The sequence below is a fragment of the Phaethon aethereus genome, assembly GCF_964289735.1.
Source record: "Phaethon aethereus genome assembly, chromosome: 12".
Classification (NCBI taxonomy): Eukaryota; Metazoa; Chordata; class Aves; order Phaethontiformes; family Phaethontidae; genus Phaethon; species Phaethon aethereus.
In genome coordinates, this window is record NC_138588.1 from 9,990,911 (window position 1) to 10,016,725 (window position 25,815).

The 25,815-nt window shown below is 40.5% G+C and overlaps 1 protein-coding gene across 1 annotated transcript; it reads right to left on the reverse strand.

Moving 5' to 3' along the window:
* Positions 1-897: 897 nt before the first annotated feature.
* TMC3 (transmembrane channel like 3) lies at positions 898-23,464 on the reverse strand. Its single transcript, XM_082005063.1, has 22 exons — positions 23,264-23,464; positions 21,736-21,879; positions 20,310-20,385; positions 17,300-17,381; positions 16,497-16,603; positions 15,369-15,467; positions 15,134-15,276; positions 13,208-13,355; positions 12,261-12,304; positions 11,942-12,089; positions 11,041-11,150; positions 10,805-10,883; positions 10,057-10,302; positions 8,327-8,455; positions 7,579-7,646; positions 7,202-7,330; positions 6,269-6,379; positions 5,627-5,752; positions 4,193-4,271; positions 3,954-3,996; positions 2,521-2,869; positions 898-1,763 (listed from the first exon to the last, which is right to left on the reverse strand). The coding sequence occupies exons 1-22, from the start codon at positions 23,371-23,373 to the stop codon at positions 923-925; spliced, it is 3,411 nt and encodes a 1,136-aa protein (XP_081861189.1). The 5' UTR covers positions 23,374-23,464; the 3' UTR covers positions 898-922.
* Between the last annotated feature and the right edge of the window lie 2,351 nt (positions 23,465-25,815).

Here is a 25,815-nt window from a genome sequence, read left to right on the forward strand (position 1 = left end):
CCCTGCAAGGCCGGGGGCCGCAGGTGAGGCGCCGGAGCCGTCCAGCCTTTGGCGACGCCACACAGCGCGGCTTGGCGGAACCCGCTGGAAGGGGAGGGTGCGGTTCTGGCTAAAGGCCAGCAGTTCTTCTGTCCTGGTGTAATCCAGTAACATGAAACAAAAAAGCAATCTCCAGCATCTAAAGAAGGAGTAAAATTGCAGCGGTGTGCAAAAAAACAGAGTAGAATTAAATTAGGAGTAATGAAGCAAGTTTTTTAAAGACCACGGATAGACAGTTTTCCACAATGAAGCTTATGAGGCTGGGCTGGAGACTGTACCAGAAAATTAGCAGAAGATTGAGGATTTCATCTAGAAGACTGGCATGCATTGCTATGACCAAATAACTCCATTGCCCATACAGTACACTCCGAAGAAACTTGCTATTCTCTTTATTTAACCTATTGCCGATTTGTTCGAGCTACCCCATATTCAAACTAGGCACAGTCAAGATACCATAAATTGTACTATAGGTAGCAACTCTATCTGTAGGAAGCTGATACCTGCTGAATTTATCCAGAGGAAGCATTTTTAGCTGTGACAGTGTCAAAGAGAGCCTCATCTGACATCTGTTTGTACTGGTTTAATTACAGTGCCCCAAGTACATAGCTTTTGATTTTCCAGGTTTTTGGTTTTTAACAGCACCACAGTAAGTAATAAATTGGAATAATTGTCTCTTCCAAATTTTGCAACTCATCAATTGTGATATTAAAGCAAGGTACAGTTACCAATAAAGCACAAGGCTAACTATGCTTTTCCCACCTCTAGTGGCTACATGTGCTGTTGTTGCACAGACTATTTCTTAGTTATTCTAATAGACCTCAAACAGCAAGTACAACAAATGCACGGACACCTGTTCAAAACACAGAAAGGTTGGGGTACTTTCTCAGACATTTGAGCATACCAGTTCATTAGGCTCAGACGTATTTAGATCAACACTGTTTTTTGATTTCTTTTTGGTGAGTTTTGTCCCAGGTTTCGGATACTTTTCCTTCCTATGAATGACCTGGATATACTGGTCATTGCTGCTGTTCTGTGGATCACTGCTGGATTCAATGGAAATGGAATCAGATTCTGTGAGAGATTGCTCCAGCTTTTGCTTTGATTTTGGTTTCACACGTGGCTCAGGATAGTTCAGGTGTACTTTCTTGTAAGCATATGGAGGCCTGTCCAGGTCTAGCTCAAAACCATCATCCCAGGATTTGTAATGCACTCTGGCTAGATCCTTGCTCATAAGAATGTGGCCATCGGCATGTTCCCCAATGTAAAATCGTGGTGCTGGGCGAAGATCAGACAGTGAGCGAGGGCGATGGGATCTGTTCATGAATTCTCTCCCAAGTTCCTCTTCATCCTCCTCGTTTTCACTGGGATGAGGGGAACACATCTGGTGTGGTGTTCGAACCACGTATCTTCTGACATTGCGCGGATACAACTCAATAATGTCTCCCGGTTCCTCCTTCCTGAAGTGCCTTTGGAGTCGGGAGGTAGAACGGAGCAACTTTTTGCGGGACTCCTTTTCATTTACAAGAAAGTACCTGGTAGCATATGGTCTACGTCCCACAAAAACAGGAGCCCCTGCCCCAAGGGCATCCGGATTTACCTGCCGAATGCCTTTTCTGAAGAGAGGCTCAGAATGAACATCTTCCGTGTGCTTTTTGAAAGTCACTGGTGTGTAGGGCTTTGCTTTACAGACCTCGCTTGTACTCCCATGCACAACACTTGGGTGCCTTTAGGAAGGGGAAAAAAAGGAAGGCAATATTGAGATACACACTCATCTATCAATCTACTTAATACATATAAAAAAATTCATTTCTCTGGAACTCACACGCTAGATGGTAAGGGTGGAGATTATGGAATCTCTGTTATTCCAAATTTTTAGGAATAGTTAGAGAAATGTACCCTAGAAATCAGGAGATTTCAGATTTCCAGATTTGGAAGAGGCAGCAGACAACTGACCTCAGGTTACGTTCCTGCTGTATTCTCTTCTTATTCTAGGAACAGTTCAAAAATGTTCTTTGTCTGATCACTTGAACAAAACCAGGTAGCTTAAAGCATCAGTCTGCTGTCTGAAGCAACACCTCCAAAACTGGTTGTCCTACAGCTTAGACCTGTGCAATCATTCTGCACAGAGTTCCTTCGCTCTTACTGTGCTTGTCTTGTTCATGGAAACAGTATCCTGCACAAACTCTTTTAGTTATATGCCAGAGGGGGAAGCTTAGTAGTTACCTTTGCTTGAGGTACGTCTAAACTCCATCAACTACATAATTTCAAAAGTTTTATAAACCCATCTCAATTAAGGAAAAGTTAAGGAGGTGGTGTCACCAGCAGTCTGAATAGTACCCATGAATGAATCTGCTTTAAAAAAATTCCTCAGCTGTTTTACTGCTCCAGACAGTCTGAATACACAGCTATTTTGTAACTAAATACATGGTATGTCATGGAGGTGCTGGAATAAATGCCATTTCAAAACCAAAGCAGTCTTGCCTGTTTGTGATATGATCATTTATTGGTTTCTGTACGCTTGATAATGAGGGAGCTGGCGTTAAAGAGGTTGAAGTTGTAGGAGTTGTGTTGACAGGTCTTGCAACATCAGTTGAGGGCACAGTTTGGGGCACAGACTGGGAAATGGTTTGTATTCTGGTGCCTTTGCTCACAGGAGATTCAAAGTTCAAGACACTGCCGTTCTTTCGGGGAGTTGAGGACCGAACAGAAGACTCCTGGCTGATGATATCACTTTCTTGTTCTGGTCTCTTGTCATTCCCATCCAGATTTTGGATTCTGGCTAGAAAACAGAAATTATTACAGCAACTGTCCAGGTCTTTAAATTTAGAAGCTGCTGTGTAAATGCAGTGGCTCAAATTCACCCTTCAGTCAGGGGAGCCAATGCTAACAGAACCCCACTGTGTTCATAGAAGAGAAGCTGGTGTCACACTGGGAGACACAGTGATAAAGGGGTGGGTGGGCACACTACGCTCCACAGCAGACATAGTATTGACGTAGAAAAAATATATATGCTACATAGCCATCGAAGAAACACTGCACATTGCACTGTAGCAGTCCAAAATGGGCAACAAGCCAATGACTCTCTCCAAGAGTCGTGTTTTAGCTCACCATGTACACCACTTCCAATATGAAAGTGGCCAAATTCAGCAAACTGGCTCCAGTGACTGTGCTGGTCACAGCCAAAAGTTGAATTTCAATTCTGTAATAAAGGAAATCCAACTAAGACACATACCTCATTGCCCTTAATAGTCACTCTTGATGACTATATTGCTATACATCAGGTATTTCACCATTTATGTGTCTGCTGGAGAGATATAAGGGGGTCACAGTAGCATTATGATCTAGCCATAAGGATACTGAATTATGTCTTCTCTTTGGCTTGGCAAATTTTTACTTGTTCTTTTTACTGGGAGGTATTAGAAGGATGACATCCTCTCTGTGGTTTCTCATTGCTAAAGTCTGAGAAGTGGGAGGTACAGGTTCAAATTCCCTCAGGCACAGTAGACAAGTAAGTCTGAAATCTTTTCATTGCTAATGAACTATTCAGCCCGCTCAGGTCAAAGAATAGGGGCCAGTCCCTTCCTCCTCTTCTGCGTACTATACTCTGAATTTTATGCAAGGTCTGATAGGATTTGAATCATCAAAGATACATCCCAGGTGCTGCCCTGCTGGTAGTAAAAGCAGGAAAATACCCAGTCTAAAGATCCCAGCAGAATTTAGGTATAAACTACACACCTTGTCTTTCAGTGCTGCCCAGATTAAGTCAAGCTGAGCTCAAAAACCATCTAAAAGGAGGACTCTACAAGAAATAGTTTTAAAATGTAGTTGAACTTCCCTACGCGTATGAGATATCAAAATGGTTTTGCATCCAAATACTCCATTAATAGTAGCATTTCAAAAGCTCACCAACTTACCTACTACCATCTGAACCACCTTTTTCTTATCTTCAGTTCTTTCCTAAAATACATTCAGGAGAATGAGCAGCAGTAAATTATTATGGATTAGTGTGTAAATCCACTGCTGTGTAAGGATGAAAAATACAGGATTGGTTTTACATTGTGAAACACTGAAAGTGAGTTTAGAGATTCAGTTAGGCTGGTACTGTACTGAGACCCACCAAATTGCATGTAAAAGTGCTTTGCGCTGTACTTACCGTTTGGATCTTCATTCTCAGTTGATTGTTGGTGAATTTTAATGATCTTGCAATACTTTGTAGGTAATAGATTAGCATGCTAGAAGTGAAAGAGGTGATTATGAGTCACTTCAAGCATTTTTGACAGTTTTTGTCTTTGATGGGTTTATAGGTCAAAGTGATGTACACGTTCCGTTGCTGCTTTGTAGCATTTCCTTTATACCGTGATAACGGACCACAGATTCTTTCAAGCAAACAGACATGAAGGAAAGAAATGACACTGAAAACAGATTAAACAGCAGTTCTAATTGTGCCTGTAGTTTTTGCAGGTCTTACTGTGAATGCAGCCCTGGGTGCATTTCTAGCTTTTTGTGGTCTGAATTCTGAACACGCTCAAAATGAAAATTTTGATAAATATTTTCTTCTCTTTTTTTCCCAGTCCAAGGTTATGGAACAGAGATACGAGAATTACAGCCGAGTTTGTGCACTCATACCAGTGTAATTTTGTTGACTGACTGGAATAACACCTTGTTTACACTGGCACAGCAGAGATCAGATTTGGCCTGACATAATGGATTACACTGGCTTTCAGATGACGTAAAGTCTTATAGCTAGACTTCATACCACAAACATTTACATATGTGCTTAGCTATCAGTTTGAAACAGTCAACAGATCTACTTAAATTTGTAAATATGTTATCTTTATGTGGCTGGGAAAAAGTTACAAATAGGAAGTATTGCTTCAGTGTTTTAGATTTGTCTGAAAAGCCCCCTGATGGGACAACTGCATTGGTCTGTGGTTTGCAGGGGAAAAAAAAAAAGATACAAAGATATATGCAAGACAAATGATACTTCATAGAAGAAAAGTGAATTTCAAACAGCTCAAAGTAACTATTCGTTCCCAGCTGTGAACAATTATTTAGAAACTAGAATAAGAAAGGACTTCCAGTAGAAAGTCTGCAGCAAGTTATATTACATTAACACTTAAGAGCAGACCTTCATAATTAATTTATCTTGTCAGAAATCAGGATGACTGAGTAGCTTCTTTAAATGATAGACTGAGCCCTGTTCACAGGCATAAACTGAACTAATGACCAGGAGGAAATGGAAAATTAATTTCTGAGGAGCTCTTCACAGGGAAGAAGGATCTTAAAACTTCTTGAAACCAACAGCACTGCAAGCCCTGACACAATATAGTGAACTTGTTCTAACACAGTATCCCAGAACAAGAAATTCCTTTTGAAAATGTGATAAGAGTCTTTTTAACACACTCTCAATTCCTGTCTGATCCATACACCATATATTCAATAAGGTGGGTTTTTTTTTTTTCACATCTGCTTAATAAAATTACAATAACACAGTGTTTGTTCCTTAGTATAAACATTTGACTCTCCAGATATAAGACCAGTATTAATACAATCAATTTAACCTGCCTGTGAAAACCAAAGTACTTACAACAAAAGTAGCAGTGCAGGGAGGACCACCACAGGGCTGCTGATGTAAGTAATCACTGTGTTGAACCATGTGGGAAAATCATTCTGAATCGTTTCAGAAACAATATCATATATTTTTTCTTGTCCGCTACAAGGAGGGGGGGGGAAAGGTGGTAAAATTAAGTTATAAGAAATACTAGGTACACCAATTCCGTAAGCAGTGTTGCACTGAATAAACAAGGAGTTTTATCCAAAACTACTTTGGAACAGTACAGTGAAAGGGCGGGAGGGCAGGGTAGCAGCAACTTTGTTCATCATTTGCCTTTTAACAATTTTTCCAAAGCACAAAAGCATTTCCCAGGCTTGGAGGGTGTTCGAATTGAGACACAAGTTGGTGACATGTGCTAGATCGCTCGGTAGCACATTATATAAACATAAAATAACTGAACCACGTGTATAAAACAAAATGTTGAGCCTCACTCAGAACGTTGACATATTCGCCTAATTAAATCTTAAACTGGAAAACACTGGCAGCAGAAAAACATTGTTTTATCATTATTTTTTTTTTAATAATTGGTAATTTGGGTATTATTGAACCTGATGAATTTATTGTGAAAGGGTGAAATAAAATCTTAGCATTTTTCATTAGTCCATTATAACTTACCTGAAGGGACCACAGCTTAAAGATGGCTTATATCGGGCAATAGCAAAAATCGTTGGTAACATGCATAAAAACAACATGAACAGCAACATGGCCAAGTAGAAATTATTGGATCTGCAAGAAGGCATAACCATGTTTCAGATTATACTAATCAGAGAGAAAAACAGAGACAACATAAAAGGTGCAAGTCTGTAGCCACCTAACAAGTTCAAGATCTAAATTTCTGAAAGATCAAAATCATCCTGCTATGATTAGAAAGTCTGACCAGAGCCAGTTTAAACAGACTCTTAATGATCAAAGTCCTATTTGCACTGCTGTCCAGATACCACTGCTGCAGCCAGAGAACCGCTTGTAGCACCCTTCTATAAAAGCTGACCTTACTGTCCAGTTGTGTCGGGAGAGAAAAAGAACAGTGGCAGAAGTTGATTCATGTTCAAAACGTGTTAGAAATGAGTCTTAAGAATTAAAGATGCCCAAAATTACTTCTATTTTGAGTAAACAAGATCTACATCACGATAGAAGAAAAAATGGGGGAAATCTGTTCTGTGGTGCAACAGACAAAAGCAGATACTTCATAGCTTTCACAGGAAGAAACATCAAGAAATAGGATTTGCAACAGTTAACACATGTAGGTTATTGTGCTCCATCAGATTTGTATAGAAGTAAAGCATTTATGTTAGGCCAGATACATTAGTCTAGGAATATTCCCTGACATATTTTTCAGTTCTTGCATATCGTTAACTACCCCGCTTTACAAACCTTCTGGTTTCTCAGTAACGATGTTTTTTCGCAGACCTTTGCTATCAGTATTACTGTCAAATTTGATTGTCAACTTTCAGAGCTAGAATCTCCTATCATTTTATTCCTATGCACAGAAGACATTTCCATTGTCTACATTTGATTTATTCTCTATCTTTTGTTCTTATTTTGACTAACCGAGATGCTCTGAAAACCTGCTGATGTGGTACATTACACGTTAACACAGCCCAGCTCCTCAGGTACATGAGTCCAATCAACTTGAGAACATTGAATGCTGGTAAGCAAGGTGAAAAGAAAGCTCCCATCCTGGAAAAATAGTATCATGTCAGTGCTCAGTGTTGCCAGAAGCAATTTTAAGAGCAACAGGACATATGAAAAAAACAGGTAAACATATGAAAAAAGCAGCTCACTATCAAGAGACAATCTCATATTGTAATGAAGTATAGAAGATTGCATTACCAATATCCTACTTGAATAGCTTTCATTGGAAATAATCAGATTGACTTAATAGTCAGCCAACAAAGGACAAGAAAAATCGCTTGTGGACTACATACCAGATCATTCCTTGGTTGTAGACCAAATGCAATACGTTCTCTGCAATTTTGAATTCTCCATATTCTGGCTACAAGAAGAAGAGTAGGATGAATACCTTGTCTTAATCTTTTTTTCAGATCATTCATTAGAAGCATTTGACCAAATCGGTTTGCAGACAGCACATAGCCTGAAACGTTCAGATCAAATACCAGCTTTCGTCAGGCAGCTGGAGCACAGAAAAACCTACTCTGCAGCAGGGGCTTAAATAAACTAAATTCCTCTCTAATTTACTTCACATCTTTAGTTAAGGACAAAGGGACAAAGACCAGTCCTCAGCCTTTCGTGCTGCCAACAGCTTCTTGCTAACCAAGTATTAGTTACCATAATGTTCTTAAAGGTCTGTATGCTTTTGGTAATTGTTTCTTGGACTGCTGTCTACACTATGGACAGATGCTACAGCTACAGAAGAGAGGATGTGGGGAGCAACTCCATGCCCACATCTCATCTTTGACTCTGGGATTGTCTCCATGATCTCATTTTGGGAAAGACAAAGATTTTTGTGCCACGGCCATGGGAGTAGGCTTTAGGAAAACATCCAGTCTCAGCATTTACCCTGTGTACATAAACTCAGTGTGAGCTGTGCCTTTATGGATGTGTGCTAACAATAAATTATTTATCTGTTGAAAGGCTTTAAGGACATTCAGTACTAAGGGGTGGAGCCTACTCAACTTCAGCATCTTAGTTTGATAAAACAAAGACTGTACTTACAAACTTGCTTTCTAGATCCCAGCACCAGCAATCACTTAAATATCGGACACACAGTCCACGGAAAAAATCAATTAGCAGGATGCTTGCAACTGTGAAAATCATGTCGATAATTGAAAGCTTTAGCATCTCCTGAAATAGATATTGTTCACACATTCTGAGTCATTCTGGAAGCAAGTGGACTGCATCTGGCTCTTTTACATTTGTACGTCTATTTTGACTCAAGCTTAGTATCCTGATAAAATATGATTTGAGTATATAAAATATTTCCTTTTAAACTTTTCCTGTTTGACTTTTCCCTTACTTGTCTTTGTTCTAGCAAAGAGAACAAATATAATCAAGCTTCCAGTGCCTTCTATTGCTTGCAGGAAAACAACTCTGGTCACGATGGCTTCAAGCCGCCTTCTTAATGACTGTTCTGAAAATTTATCTAGATAAACTGAAACACATTGTATTGATTTTACACAATCCTTTATTACACTAACTGCTGTTCTTGCTAAGTGCTTCATAATAAGAAATGCGTATTATTCATACAAAACTAGAACCCAATGACACGAGGATCATCAAGCCATAAAACAGACCTGTTTAGTGCTTACAAATGAATGGCATTATCCTATATTTAATTGAACTTTAAAAACATACAATTAAATAGAACAGATTAAATTCCAAACATCTCTAGCCTTTTCTGTGGAAAAAAACAATAACAAAAACCCATGAACACAGATTCTATAAACTGCCCAATGCCGGTGCAATAGGGAGAGGCACATACAAGAATACTAAGTCAGGATAATAAACCTAGGAGGGGTCTTTTTCTCCAGACGATCAAACAAGACCTTTAATATTGCTGACTCTGGAACATTGCTCAGCAAGCGAGAAGCACACTAGCATTATTCTTAATCTAGTGGCGTAGACATAAGTGCAACAGTGACAGAGACCAATGTACATTGGGATCAAATGACATCTTTTGAATTTTGTGTGGTTAAATTCCTCTCTGTATGTGTTATTGCCACTGCTAGTCACTCAAAATAAAGGCCACAAATAATCTACGCTTCACATGCAGGGAAGCAGAAAGTGACAATATTAAGTCTGTAGATTTTCTGCAACTTAACTGTGGGAACATGCATACATGGCACTACCACCCAAGTGGGTCCATTCTTATGAACTGACAGTATTTTGAAACCTTTTGTTGTTGTCCTCTTTCTCTCTGAAGAAGTGAAGAACCCTTGATTCTTGAGTGATTTAGTTGAGGCAGAATGAACAGAGGCTTCAGAGGTATTGTACAAATGCCGAAGGGCACAATCTCATGCTTGGCTCGGGTCTGCATCCCCACCTATTCAGGCAGCGCTCTGAATCTGCACAGGGTGCAGGTTACTGCTTATACATTTTATAGTCATGTTTCTCTGTATGAGTTTAATAGGATGTATCCTATTAAAATAGGATCTGTATCACGCATCTGTAGACATCTGCCTGTGCAGAGCTGAAGACAGAGACCGACGCCTGGCAAAAGAACATTTACAACGCTAAACACATTGTAGATACTGAGTAAAAACCAAAGCTTGTGTCTGTGGCCACATCACTTTGCATAGTCTTTACTGTTCCTACACAATCCTTAACTAAATTCTGGATTTTATACGAAGAAAAGCTCTAAAATTGAACACAGCACAACATGATCTTAATTTTTTGTCAAATGTGGATTAGGAATAAGTTGATGACATAATAAAACAATTACGTACTTGACCAACATACGTCTCCCAGCACTGATCCTGTGGGTTCTGGGTGTTATAGTTAAAGGAAACTGTTTTGTTAACCAGCGAGTCAGAGACTGTCAAGCTTTGAGCGCGAGACTCTTCCAATGTGACAATGATGTTTCTCTTAATTTGTACATCAGGAATACTTGTAGATAAGTTGTCGTCTTTAGAAAGAGTTTTGGTTGCTAAGAAAGTGGTAGAGTTGCTTGCATTGCTGTTAATGTCAGAGTCCTGAAATAATAAATGTCCCAAAAGCTACTTTTTTAACTGTACATGCATGCAGATGACTGTACCTTCTACAATGCACACACGTAGAGGCATTTCTTCATGTATTTTCAAGCAGCAGTTAAGGTGACTGTTAAGTAGCTGTCAATGTACAGATGCAGATGAAACTCTTAAGGACAGTACTGAAAGCTTATTTTAGGTAGCTGGAAATATTTGGCATAAAGTGATGGCTTTTTTCTTTTAATTAGTTAAACAATGCACAGAAATCTATTTAATGTGCAAATAAATCAACTAGCAATCAACTGGATCCAGTTATCCTAAAAAAGTACAAGTACTCGTAAATGAACATTACAAACTAAACTTAACTTTACAATCCTACCAAACTGTAATATGTTTTAATCCATTTCAAACAAACTTTCATCTGACTTCCATCTCTATCACAATAAATGGAACTCCCTCTAGAAAGTCTACTAGCTTTACACATCAGAAAACATCAAGTTAAACTTACGGTGACACTCATACTATCCACTTTATCCAGGAGAGCAATGATTAAACTGTAGAGGTTTCCCAGGTATAGAACAAGAACCCTGAAAACAAGAATAAGATATGGGTTATCGGCATTGTTGTCCCATTGACTTCTCGTACATTCTGTGGTTTGGCTGCACGAAAACATGTGGCAAGAACATGTCTCTCCTCTTCCTCCCTTTCTCCCCACATATTTTCTGCACTGCGTAATGCCTGTACCTGGCAAGCTGGAAGCGAAGAGTGGTCCTTGGGTGATACATCTCCAGAGCTGCCACAAGTTCAAAAGCAGAGGGTGCAATCATTGTAATCAGTGACACAACGACGCTTACCTACAGAACAGAAAGATGCAGCATTTTTGTAGCTTTGCGTGTAGATCTTTCTGTAGTACCGTGACTGCTGATGGAAACAGTGCTGATGCACATGCTTTGGTGATTACTTCTCTTGGAGAAGATGCTTTAAAAAGTTATTATTGACATTAGTAATAACAGTAGTTGTGATCCAAAATTATAGATCTGGAATACCACTCAGGAATCTTCACTCCAAACATCCTAGCTTTAAAGTTACTACTTTACTAATTAAAATAAAAACTTAACATGTGGGAAATACGAAGCCAACATCTTCCTCTGAAATGGATGAGTCGCTTCTCCGTATCTACTCACCTCCTACTCTCAGTATCCACTCATTTCTCTGAGTGGAAATATTCACAGAACATTCAGTATCCCCCAGCTGAAGACAATAGCTATTGTCAAAGCTGATTCCTTTCTAGTCTGTTGGCCCGGTTCTCTCAGCTTAATCATAGGTGCAAAAGCAGATCCGTAGGTGACGGGAGAGCTTATGCTTTGTCCTCATGAAATAGGGGCCAGGTAGGACCGCAGTCTCTGTGAGGCGAGGACCTGCAGCATCCCTCCGCCCACCTCAGCTCTGCTAACTCCTTGCTGCAGAGCCGAGGCTGCAAGTGTGCTAAGAGAGATCCAGGTAACGGCCACTCCGCCCTTTCATTCCTCCTTTCTCCTGGCTAATCTCTCGCCATTTACACCTCAGTGCACACTATCGCGACAGAAAGCCCCGAGACAATAATCCTAATTCTAACACAGAGGTGAGTGACAGAAAGACAGCGTACCTCATTTTTTTCCCAAAGAGTCAATTCCTTTTTGGTGCGCTCTAACCTTTGGGATCGATCCACGACGAAGTATATGATGTAAATACTACCAGCAAGCGAGAGGAGCACAAGGATGTTTGCAATAATTCTTAAGCTTATGGTCACTGCCCTGGTGGGGGGAAAAAAAGAAAAAAAGAGACGCAGCCAAATCAGTAGGTTGTCTTATGACACCAGGGGGTCTTTTCTAACATGTTTTTTAGAAGTACGAGATAAGCAGATTAGCATTGCTATCTGCATTGAAACAGTGTTTTGAAAAGTATCTCTGGTCTTATATACATACAAGTTTTTGCTTTTCTTCTTTTCCTGCTCTTCCAATATAGCTTCCTTGAAAGAAACACAGCATTATCATCTTAATAGTGTTCAGCAAAAATAATGCATATATCTTTCACAGAAGGTATCAAGTATACTAATAAAAAACTTCACATCCTAGACGTGCAAGTAGTTAAATATCGCTCTGTCCTGCATAGCGTTTTAGGAGTGATAAGTGAGCTTAAATAGCGAAGGAGATTTCTGAGAAACAAATGCAGAGTAATCAAATACTTGAGCACTTTCAGTCATGCGTGTTCAGTGGGGTACAACCAGAGGTTTACACTACCAGATCTTTTTGCAGGACGTGACTATAGAATCCATGTATCAGTAATGTAATACACAGAACTGTCAAAAATTATCCTCAGTCATCAAAATAACTAAATATCATAGCCTAGTAATTTATCCTTGATGCAATTTGAAGTAATTTTGTTCAATGACTTAATGAGAATAAACCAAAGTTGGGAAATAAATAACTTTGGATGAAAACCACATCTGTTCTTAAATTCTAAATGGAAAACATCTGTATTTAAAGCAATTTTGAGAGCGCTGTGAGATGTGCCTGGACCATTGAGAGATGAAATAAATGAGTATTTTCACATTGTTAACATGAATTTGATTCTATTACTCAATGAAATTGCATCACAAGCAAATTTGTTTCTAGTTGTCTATCTTCTTGTCGCACATACAGTGGCATTAAACAAAGCTCTTCTGAAGAAGAGCACAATGGCCTTGCTGGGACACGACGACAGCATCAGCAAGCATGACACGACTGCAATACCAGCCCTCCCCTAGGCAAACAGATCTGTAAATGAATACCCAAAAACAATAGGAAATGCAAGGGAATGAGAGGAAAGACATATATAACTTACAGATTAACAAACAAATCAATCCTAAATAATTTGAAGGTCAGTTGCTCACCCTAATGCTATTAACTATGGCGGCAGCTTTGCTCTCTGCAGCCTCGGGGTTTCCTATTAAATAGTCCCAAGCACAGAACAGTCTCCAACAGAAAGTGTAATTTTCATCAGAGGCACTTGCTAAACTCATTCTTGAGTTCTTTGCCATTCTGTAAAAAAATAACAAATACTCAATGTTGTTAATGTGTGAAGATGAGTGTGAAGGAAATCACTAGTTTGGTTGATAGTCTTCAGATGTCTACTCCTTCAGAGCTACCAAAACTTTGTGGCAATTAGGGTCATTGTTAGCAGCTTTCCGAAGACAATAAAACGGTTCAGAGCATGAGCTTCACTTTTGTTCTAGTGCAGAAGTGACTCGCTGTGGAAGGGCACTGTTCTATTTACATTCTTTATAGCTGAACAAATAAAGCAAATAAATCTCACTAGACCTGTGGACTTAAACATATTTTTACGATCTCCAAGTAGGATCCAGCTAGAAGATACTATCACTAAGATCACTATTACTGTGATTACAAGCAAGTTTGGCAAAACTAGTGATCGTGCACAAGATCTGTTTGTTTTCTGTATTGTTTTCACTCTCAAAATATATGTTACTGTCAAACAGAAACTCAGTCCTATTCTACAGACCTTGGGACACAGAAAAAAACCCCCACCTAATCATCTCAGATAGGCAAGATGGCAGAACATTGCAAAGTGTAAGAAACGACATGAAGATTAATAGCTTATGAACGAAAGGGCATCCAAAAGGACAACGTTAAAACGGGAGCTGTAAGCAGCAAAGCAAAGAGTCAGTGGGCTGAGACAGAAGGAGAAGAGCTAATCATATCCAGAAACCGCAGATGTGTAGATCAGCGTCAAAAACATCCGTGACCCTTGGCACAAACCAGCAGGTAGAATAAAAATAAACGAAAAGGGAAGGTTCGGCTTCAAAACTGAGAGTTATTACAGGCAGCGCTAAAAATGTCCCTGGACTGCACTGTGCTGGATAAATAGGTAACCAGAAGGGAAGGGAAGGCAAGTCAGGAGAGGATAGAGTGACCTTGCCCCTCTCCAAGCATTGCACGTTCCTAGATTTATGGTCAGTGCTAGCAGTCTTGCGCTCTCTGCTAAGAGCCCACTCCTGGCCCTTCAACGGCAAAGGAATTAAGCTCACATTCGAACGGGATGCCTGGTACCATCTGAAACAATGCAAATGCTATTACTTCTAGGATGGAATTTTTATATTTGTATTTCAATAGATGGGAATAATAATGTTGAAAGCATTACACTTAAAATATACATTTCTGTCATAGCAATGTTTATACCAAAAAAAGATGACCTTAGAAAGAACTTCCATGAGTGTTGGACCTTACACTATAAAAACACAAAGAACACAGATCATCTTCTGTGCTGCCCCTCCTTTTATAAACTGGGAAACTGAAAATGAAAAGAGAGCAAAGATAAATAATAGCAAGATAAAGAGCAAGATAGAATTAAACTCAGTCTGCCTCCCTGATATTAGCGGACTTGAACAGATTAATGAAAGGAGGTTGTAGTGAGGTGGGCATTGGTCTCTTCTCCCAAGTAACTAGCGATACGATGAGAGGAAATGGCCTCAAGCTGCGCCAGGGGAGGTTTAGATTGGATATTAGGAAAAATTTCTTTACCGAAACAATGGCCAAACATTGGAACAGGCTGCCCAGGGAGGTGGTGGAATCACCATCACTGGAAGTGTTCAAAAAATGTGTGGACGTGGCGCTTCGGGACATGGTTTAGTGGGCTTGGTGGTGTTGAGTTGGACTTGATGATCTTAAGGGTCTTTTCCAACCTTAATGATTCTATGATAATAGAACTATGCAGAATAAATACAGAGGAAATGGGATAAATACACCATTAATGATTGCCTGAACACACAAGCTTATGAACAGCAATAAATGGGAAGTCTTACTTCTTTAAGAGAATGATGAAGCTGTAAGCAAACACTGCCATTCCAACAAGGAAGTAGGCAAGAGGCAGCCGATATCCAGCTTTTCCAATCTTCCTGTCACGACCGTAGTAGCCATAAAACAAAACAGAGTACTGGAGGTAGCCCTGCAAAGACCAGAGGCTTTAAGTAAGAGCAGTAACTAACGATTACAACAGAACAGCAATAGTGACACAGTAAAGAGTGGTTTTAGTCTTGCCCCTAGTGACCAGATGGTGTCCAGGTCTTGAGCAGATGCAATATGCTCCTTGGGAATGGTCTTGCTGACCGTGCTGCCGAACGGTGCTCCGGCCAGTAGCTGGGAAAGAGAGAGAAGGTCTCGGAAACTGTGCGAGCCCGGCTGACCCAGGGCTGCACAGCAGAACCCACCAAGAGCTGCCCGCACGGATGATACTACCAGGACAAAAGTGAGTTTTGGGTTGTTCCTCGTCCTAAACTAGAAACTCCATGAGAAATCCCGCCTTCCTTTTCCACTAAACCAGATGCGTTTTTTTTTTGCTATCTGTGCGCTACCTCTGAGGAAATTTAGTGCTCTGTAGACATCTTCAAAATGACTAAGAAATTACAAGAGAGATCAACTGAAACCACTAACAAAATAGCTTTGAAAGCTATGTTTATTTTAATTTAAGCATTTTTATATTAAATATGACATTTGATCTGAAAACGCTATTTCAAGATTAAATCTACTCCTTAAAGAAGTAAAAAATGCAAGTGAATGCCTTTTTTAATTTCAGTTTGCTTTTTTATCTTGGGGGTACTTACTTTTTTTTTAGTTCAGTCAATGAGAATAAAAATCAGATATTCCCATGTTTTCTGACAATGTTATGAAAGCACAGATTAGGTGAGGCAGAATAACATTTATGAGTAATTTAACAAAGTTAACAAATAGCCTTACTTGCACACAAGGACTAAACAAAGTTTGGCTGTTCAGGACTTCCAGAAAATTATTTCTAATAGACAATAATCCAGAGCCTGGAGAGGGATGTGATTTTTTTCTGCGTGTAAATGACACTAACAGGACTTGAGCTTACTCAACACCAACTACAGCTTTTAGGATTTGGTTCTCCATTTTAGTAATCGGATACAAACATATTCTGTAAAAGCATTAGTATTATGTTGACAAAATATAATTTCTAACACTAATAGAAAAAAATCTCTTATCCTTCAGCAGAAAGAAACCTCTTAATAATGGAACTTATTTTAAATAATTCATTTTAAATTGCACATTTCAAATTGATGTATGCCTTTAAGTGTGGCCTTTGTTTAATTCAGAAAGGAAAGTGCAACCATAAGCATTTTTCTGTAAATGTTAACAACATGTTCTTACCTCTGGTAAGACTACAAATGCTCCTGTCATTATGGTAAGTACAATATTGATTCCAAATAGCCATCTCAAGAAGATGAAGTAAGAGGCAACTCCAGACCCAAAATGACCTTAAACCACAGAAAATAGTTATCAGAGCTACATAGTACATAAAAGCTCATATCATTTATTCATGAGGTATTACTTAAATAATAAAACAAAAGAAAACCTTTCTTATTCACACAGGCCATACAGCAAAGTAGAGAAAATGTTAACATGTCATGAGGAAAATATAATTCCAACAGAAACTCTGTTGAGGAAGCCTCACGATTACAACCAGCATTTACGCAAGAAGCTGCTATGCGAGGTGACACCACGCGTCCGTTTTCCTTCACCACTGAAGGACAGCGATAGGACCCGACTGCTGATGTATGTTAAGGGCTGCTTTAATTCCATTCAAAGACTCAAGAGCTGGTGATGCAGGTTACAACCACACTTAACCCTGGGCAGACCTGGGGATGTTGACCCAAGGATGCCGCCCCATAGGCTGTGATAAACTATAACCAAATCTTGCTGCATTTTCAGAACCACAACGGGACAAATTTGACTTTTCAAAAGTTACCTCCCAACTAAGACCATAAATGAGAACCGTGCAGAGTCTAATGCACCAAGAAAAGAAGAAAAAGCAAAGTTTTAAATGAAAACGTCACTGCTGAAAGTCTCCATTTAACTCTTTCTCCCAAATATTATTTAATTCAGTAAAACCCCAAGACCCACCATTTTAGCAAGTGCTTTACTGTTCAATACCATTAAATCTTTATACTTACTCTCGATTTTCTTTATTCTCATTTCCCAAGGAATAAAGATTACCACAAAATTATATGCAAGTCGAATAAACTTCCTCCAAAGCTGAGCAAAAAAGCAGAGAAATGAGAAATATGACACTTCTGTATGTAAAAAAACCCAAAACAAACCAGTGTTTTTCTCACATCTCTTTCACCTTGTACCACAAGAAATCTTACAAGCATTAATTACTAAGATCTTAGAGCACGCCTGTGGGTAAAGCAAGCCACAGAGGGTTTTAGAAACGCACAAAAGATGGGGGGCACAGGAGTCCTTGACTTCGCCAGCCAAACGCCAACGTAAATGAGACAGAGCTCCCTTTATGACCGAGGGTACAGTCAGGAGCCACCGATCTCCACCTTTTGCGCACGAGGACCATGAGGAACCGACGGAAGGAAGCCAACGGGCGCCACTCCCTGTCGCCTTCGCCGTGGTTGGGGGCTGCCGAGAGGTCGGGGCAGGCGCCGCGGCAGCACAGCCCATCCGGGCTGGGTGTTGCTGGGACGCTCAGCCGCTGTGCGACTTACAACGGATTCCCGCTGCGCTACGCAGAAATTGGATTTCTAGGCTAAACAAACGAACACGCAACTGAAGCGAAAAATTTGAGACGCGAGTCGCCAGTTTTTCTTAGAGGAAAAATAAGCTTTCATATTCAACAGCAACAAATTCAACTACTATATTCTCATCTCTGTGTATTACAACCGGCACCTGCAGAAAACGTGTAGTTTTATTTTGTAGAGTCTTTATTTAATCTCCTTTTTTTGCCTGGTCGGAGGAAAGCACCTTCCTGCACACAACGGGGTGTGCATATGCACGTGGGAGAAGAAACAAAATCTGCATGTGCGAAATTGAGTGCGGTTTTTCGTTTGTTCAATTAGAGATATAACTTCACAGTATCAACAGAAAAATAATGTTCGTATATCATTCATTATAAAGTATTTTTAGTATAGGTAGACATTAAACCTCCCCTGTATTTTAGTCAGCAGCATTATCATTATTATATCATGTAATCTAATCTCCTAAAACTAAAGAGAAATAAATAACCTTTTAATTACCGAGTATATCATCAATCACGTTGGCCAAAGTTTATTTTTTATGGTGGCATGGGTATTTTATTGCACGAACAGGAAGTGTTTTAATTAAACAAAGAGACTGGAGATGCTGTGAATTGCATGGGAATTGCTGGGATTGCTACTTTCACTTGAAAACAGGGTTCACAAGGCTCAAAAAGGAATTGAGCAGCTTGTGCCAGTTGTACTGCAGATTTATAAAGTAGACAAAGCTGTCCATGGGGGAGTAGTATTTGTTAAAATTATAGTTAGGTATCCATCATCTCTTTTTCTGCCTCCTGCGTACCTGAACAGATAATTTATACTCTTAGAATTCAGAGTATAGGCATCTAGCATTAATTGCAAATGTAAAAAAAATACAATGCAAATATAAAATAATTGAACTGAAAAGGAAAAATGCTTTCTGTGTCAAAACAGTAAAAGGTATTTTAACTTCAATTTTCTTAAATAATAGCATGAATGGATTGTCCAATTATGAACAGTTTGTATTTTGCCAATTTTAAAAACTTGCTTAAAAGCTTATACACTTACAGCTGTGTTTTGTTCTTAGCCCCTGTTCAACCATCGAGTTCTTAATTTTGATGTAGTGCTTGTTTTGCTGTGCTACAATTTTTGTCTCCTTGGTCACCAAGCTATTTTCTGAGAAAATACATGAAAACGAAGACCTTCCAGTTAGTAAAAAAATGCAACTCATTCTGTTGCATTTGCTGAGTTTATCCCTGATGTAAAGGCTATATTCCCTAATTTGTGCTAGGAAAAAAGAATACAGTTCCCCTAAAGATAATGAGTGGTACTAATTAGCTGCTGAATTATATCCCTCTGCTGAATGTTTCCAAGGAAATACACACAATAAAGGCAGTTCGATTAGATAGAAACTTTTAATCATTGTGAACTCCAAGACGAAAGCCTTGATTTTGTTATAGGAAGGGGACTATGAACAAGTAACAAGCCCAATCTCTGATTTACTGACATGTGTTACAGACCCTTAGTGCTTAATTCTCTTTCTAGGTAACATTCTAATTCTGCTCAAGTCCAAGGCAAAAAACAGTATTTATTTTAACAGCATCCTACTTCCACTGCAATTTGCCACACAAAGGCAGAACAAGGAAAAATTGCTCTTTCCTACCTTGGAAAGTAGTACTTTTAACCTTTGCTGTGGGCCAGCATAAGAGAGCAATGCATACGTATGCTGCCTTTCGCTTGTTCACGTGAATAAAATGCATGGTGTTCTATTTTACTGTTACAACTCTGCCTTTTTGAATTAAGATAAGTTACTCATTAGAAGTCTACTCATTACCATGACAAAAATATTCGTGACTGCTTAGGTGACTAAAGATGTCTTCTCTGTTAGTTGCATATTAGGGACAATTTCCTACATGTTCTTAATTTCCAGCAACTAGGGCCAAGGTCTATTTTCAGTGGTGTAAAAATAATTTGAATCTAATCTTAGAAAAATCTATGAGTATTAGGCAAGCAAAAACCTTGTTTAACAGTGTATTTACCGTAAGCTGTTGTAGGGTTGTCTTCCAAACTAAAAGCTAGACACATTTTTCATACTAAACTATTGAACTGTGGCCCCAGAGTCTGGTGAAATAGCTCTTCGGAGAATACTGAATCATGTTGTTGGTATCCCATTCCTGTCGCCCCCTCTAGCAGGCATCAATATTTGTAGATTATTTGAGAAGGAAGCTTATACTGCATTAATAGAGAGACGTTCATCCCTCAACACATCAAATTAGTCTGCAAAAATGTAATTACTAAATTCACAATAGAAAAAAAAGAAGCTTTTAACTGCTTTTTCCTCCCTCTACAGAGTTCCTGAGTTGGAGATCAGGACTGCACAGCAAGTGTGCTTCTGTGAATGAAAACTGCAGATGACCATTGGTATAGAAAAGAGCTGTAATTTAAGAAAAAGCAGCCCTACCTCTGCCCCAGCGGCTTGGTAACCTCTTGTTCTCGTGAGCCTCCCTTCATACTTCAGCACGATCTCCTTCGCCTGCCTGCAGAAGAAGGTGGCAGCTTGTTTTACATCGATCCCATTACTCGGAGCCCCTTATTCTGCACAAGCAGCAACTAGCAAAGGTGTCAAATGCTCTGAAATACAATCATGGACTGTCTCACCATAAAATCCTTAACCAGGCAAAGCTTTTTTCTTTTCCTATTGAGGTGTGCACTGACACTTTAAAACCACTGAGAATTTTGTCTGAGTTTTCAGCATTCAGAAGTTTGACTGCAGGTAGAGTTTCCTATTCCTCTAATTTTTTTCTCTGTCCTTTTGATTCAAAGTCTTTCTTTTAAAATGGCACAACCTAAATGAGTAAACTAAAAGGATCCCTATCACAGTCTGGTTAAGCCCATGTGGATACTAACACCTCTTCTGCAAATATGGTGTGGCGTGCTTGCTAAGATGCGAAGAGGTGCATGTTCATCTGGTCCTGCTTCTGGTCATATGCAGTCTTTGACTGCAGCAGAAGGTGGATGGGGACCACCACCATCTCATCAGCAGGAGCAGGAAGGCAGCGACTCACAGACTCTGCGTAACAAAGAAAAATCTCTCTTTGCTTCGAAGATTGCACAAGGGCTCTGCTGCTGGTAGGGCTTCCTTATGACTAAAATGCCGTTCTAGCATCAGGCAGGGTTCTGAGAGAAAGATGCCAGATGAAAAGGAAAAATAAAGCAAGCCTCAAACAGACCACCCTGTGAAAGACTTGACACAATTTAGGCAGCCAGTCCAGAGTGAGGCACTTACTCTTTCATGGTAAATTTAGAATTATTAATATAATTGCAAACTTAATCTGTGAAACATGTTATTACTACACTGAAGATACTCTTTAAACCTACAAGTGTGCCGTATTTACTGCCATTTATGATACGTTACCTGGGGATTATGACCAGCTTCTGTTCTCATTCTATGCAATCATCACGTGCAATTACCTTGAAAACTGTAAACTGTTTTCCCTTTTGGGGACAGAGTTAATTTTAATATTTTAATTTAGCTTAAAAAACATGTTACTGAGCGTTACCAACAGCCTTTCCTTGGACCACTGAATAGCTGACACACTGTTGTAATAGCTAACAGGCAAAGCGTGGTTTCTTGCTCTCTCTCCTGTACCGTGACTGTCTAAAGGGAGCCAGAGGCATGCACAGGACACAACTGCACCTGCAGACTTCCCACCCCGAGGCTGCTGCCTTCAGCCAGCTCTTGGATCTCATCAGAGCATCCTCACAGCGTGCTCTCCTAGCAGCTCTTAACCATTTCCGTGCTCAGTCCCTTCCAGCTTACGCTGAAAAGCTTCTGAGGCTGGAGGTACAGTCAGCGAGCCTGAAAGCTTTCATGCAAACACCTTTACCTGAGCGCCCTCAGCTTCTGCCTCATCGGCCATGGCCGGCAGCGGATGTTGGACATGATCTCCTTCTGGTACTGGATATTCTGAAAGATCTGCTCTGGGTCATGGCGCTCAGCCTTTTCTTCACCAGTATCATCGTCGGAGTTGCTGGCAGCCCAGCACACACCCCATGAGAAGAAAAACAAGACAAATTAGTCTCACTCAGATCCCCAGCAAACTGTTGTTTTGCACAGGATCCAACCCGTTACAGCAATGTACCAGCCAGGTATAGTGAGCTAGGGAACATGCATGACCTTTTTGTTTTAAAGTTGATAAATAGTTCGGATGATTTCCTCATCTCCAGAATGTGCCTCTCTCCCTCCCCACCACTTCTGCTCGGTCATAAATTATCCCTGCTCCCCAACACGAATCCCAGTCTTTCCTCTCCAAGCATTTCCAACCACACAACTTGCACATCATGCTAGCAAGACACTCTGTGTATTTTTATGGAACGAAGTGCTGTCTAAACATCTCCAAGCATTTCCAACCACACAACTTGCACATCATGCTAGCAAGACACTCTGTGTATTTTTATGGAACGAAGTGCTGTCTAAACATTTCCAGCAAGAGCACTTAAGATTATTTATTCACCACATGGCACTGGCCTTTTATTTTGATTGTAATAATGATAAAATATTTTCTTGTTAGAATGGGGGCCACAGAGGCTTAGAAAGTGGTTGCTCTTCATCCCCGTTCCCTGCCAAGGGGGTCGGGAGTATGGGACTCCAGAGCAGCAAGAATTACTTGTCCCCATAAAAAAAAATTCACATGCTTTGTTGCAGATTTCTGTGGACGATTATCAAATCTTCTTTTCTGATGCTGTCACCACATTTGCTAAGCTACAGCTCTCTCTCAATTCCCTCTTTGAAGCAGGGTACTGTGTATGAAACTAGTAACATTCATTCTTGCTGACACTTATGTCTAAAAACCTGTGGCAACTGTTTCCCCTCAAATGAAACGACGAGATCTGAAGTACTGCAACAACCACCAGCTAGGAAGTTTTCTAACTGTAGTGCTACGTACTTGTTGGGAAAGTCTCCTGCAATTTTGCTGAAAAAGGAACACCTTCTAATCACTCAGAAATAAATCATAACCTAAACCATGTCGTGTAAGAACACTCAAAGGACATACTTCGTCAGACCACTGACCCATCGGTCCACAGTCCTGTCGTCTTGGTCACAGGAGACCTTCCAGGGAAACGTATAATACACAGGACAAATACAGAGAGATTTCTTACCCTGCTATACCCTGAACTCATTGGAGTTACACTGTTCTGTGTACAGTGTTTACGTTGCAGTATGAAACATGACTTTTGTGAAAATTATAACACTAAAAAAGAAGGTTAAAATACATCCAAATATAGACGAAAGAGTGACTTCTCTCACATTCCTTTTCCTGTTACTACACTGCCTAAATGAAAGGGAAAACACCAGATCCCGCTTTTGTGCTAGAGAAGGCAGATCTGCGCTCCGGGCGAGCGGGGGTCTCTCACCTGTGGGGCGGCTCCCGGTAGCTGTAGATGCTGGCGGGCCGCTTCACCGGTCGATGCTTTTTGCAGGACTTGGCGCTTTTTGGGGCTGCAGAGCCCGTTGCCGCTGCCATGGTGGCAGCCGCCGCCCGCACCAGGTGAAGCTCCGCCGCGCTCGAAGGGAGCCTTTAGCTCGCCGGTCGGATGGCTCGTAAGCAGCCGAGCGGTGGCGAGCGGCGAGTAGCGAGCGCCCTGCGCGCCGCGGGCCGGGGGCTGCGCCCCGTGCGGCGCCCGCGGAGCGGACCTCCGCCCCGCCGTGCCTGCGCGCCTTAAAGCGGCAGCGCACGGCAGCGCCGGCCGGGGTGCTTTTAAGCGAGAGGCCCAGAAGCGCGGTAGGGAGCAGGGTCCAAGGGTGGACCAGCTGCAGTCCTTAATTCAGAGCCAAATTTCGCTTGTCACGGATGAGGTGTTCCTTCAGAGCGCCATCCCATCGCGTCGGGCTGGCCCGCTCCGGCTGACGCCTCCACCGAACGCACCAGACACGCTGTTGACATCGTTGCCTCACATGCCTGAGAGAACGTTACAGCTTGAGGGAAGCGAGGCAGTTTGCATCTCGACTAACAGAGAAAAGTGCAACATCATTCTCCTGCAGGACTTCCAGATCCTGAGGACAGCCCCGACAGCACCTGCGGTTGCAGCTTTCCTGGGCCCTGGCCCCAGGCTCTCTGCATGGCCGTGGTTCATTATGCCTGAATTTATGGCTTTTCTCTTGGAGGTAATCAAAACACCTGCTATTCAGATCAGTACACATTACCAAGCAATACACTCTTCTTTGATAGTTGTAATATCTTAATTATGCTCAGTTCCATTAATTACTGTATCGTCTTTAACACTTACAACAAGCATTGACTAGATTATTGATAGTAATAAATTATTCCTAGAGCTAAAACACTGGAAAACATTACTGTGTGGTGCTCATTTCCCATTTCTTCAGCTCTACTACTTAACTACTTTTATTACAAAATTAATTTAATAGATGCTAAAAGTATATTTAACACAGAGAATCACTTTAAAAGACAACAAATGGACTGGTGCTGTGAGCTTGAGGACCCTGTATCAAATAACTATTCTCTCACTTTCTGTATGCCCTGAGGTCAAGTCTTGTACTTTTATGCCTCATTTCCCACCCTTAAATAAGTTAAATAAACAAGGTAGCATTTCGGCATTTCACAGGAATGATGCACTCAGTGCCTGTCATATGATGCTTACATGTTATTATATCATTAACTAGCATCATATGGGCATGAACTTCCTAATTCACACAAAGTATTCATGCGCATGGTAAAACTGATAGCAAAACACCAGTTTTTAGTTTTGAATGTCTCAACCACCAAAATACAGTAGCAATAGCTTTGACTCAGTTTACATCTAGTCAAAAAGTAATCCATCCATTTAATCCAAGATTAACTACTGAGCAACTGACATAGCGTACTTGCCAGCAGTCATATTGTCATGGTGGAGAGCCCCCTGACACCGTTCCTATAGTCAGCGCCAACACCACCTCTTCGTCAGCATCTCTGATACTGGTGTTGGGTTCTTGGGACAGCATAGACTGCTCCAGGCTTTGCTGGGGCCAAAGAACTTCACATATGGTCAAGTGAGTTTCCAGAGCCTTTCTCCATCGTATAAATTGTGGGTATTCTGGGTCACATCATTAAAACTGAGCAAAATAGAGCAAGAAAACTTGATGTGAATAGTCTCTATGGCCACAATTTGACACTCAGAATGTGGGAGAGAAAGAGTTTACAGGAGTTTTAACTTGTTCCTAACTTGGTATTTCCTCTCCTTAATAGCTATGTGCACAATGCAGCAAGGGTTTCTGTTACATAAATCAATGGTTGTAGTTAGCTTTTATTTGCAGCCTCTGACAAGAAAGAACATTAAGTTCTCTGTGCAAAATTTCCTGTAGAGAATAGCACAGGCTGCTTTTTCCCTCTGCCCTGAGTTAATCTAAAATATGGCCACTTGCTGAGAAATTTTACTTTTCCATGATCATGGTTCTGTCTATTGTACTATATTTACTCAGTTAAATAACTAAAGGGCTAAGCAGTCACAAGCCTCATTAGTTATACTCTGAGAGTTACTTGCATGGTTTTACAGTTTTGAAAGAGTGAGTCCATTTGGTGTCATCTAAAATTGTGAAATGAATTACAACAAAGGACCAGGTTAGACAAAGACAACTCTGCATTTCCGAAATGTAGTCAATAGTAAAGCCCAGAGCCCCAGGTGTCTCTTGTTTGTAACGTCCCCAGAAATCTGGGACTTCAATTGGCACAAGTCAGAAAAGCATGAAAACAGTAAAGAAATGCCCCTAATGCCCTTATTCAGAGCTCAGTAAAACCAGGCAGCTGTGTTCTGCACCACCCCTTTCACTCCCCCTTTTGTCACATATGCATGACTCTCAAACCTGGTAAAAACCACTGGTGGAAACACCACTTAACCATGTTCTACTTGCTACGCTGGTTTTTCCAAGAACTGAACTTGCTAGTCCCAACTCTGTTCTGAGCATCTCTTGT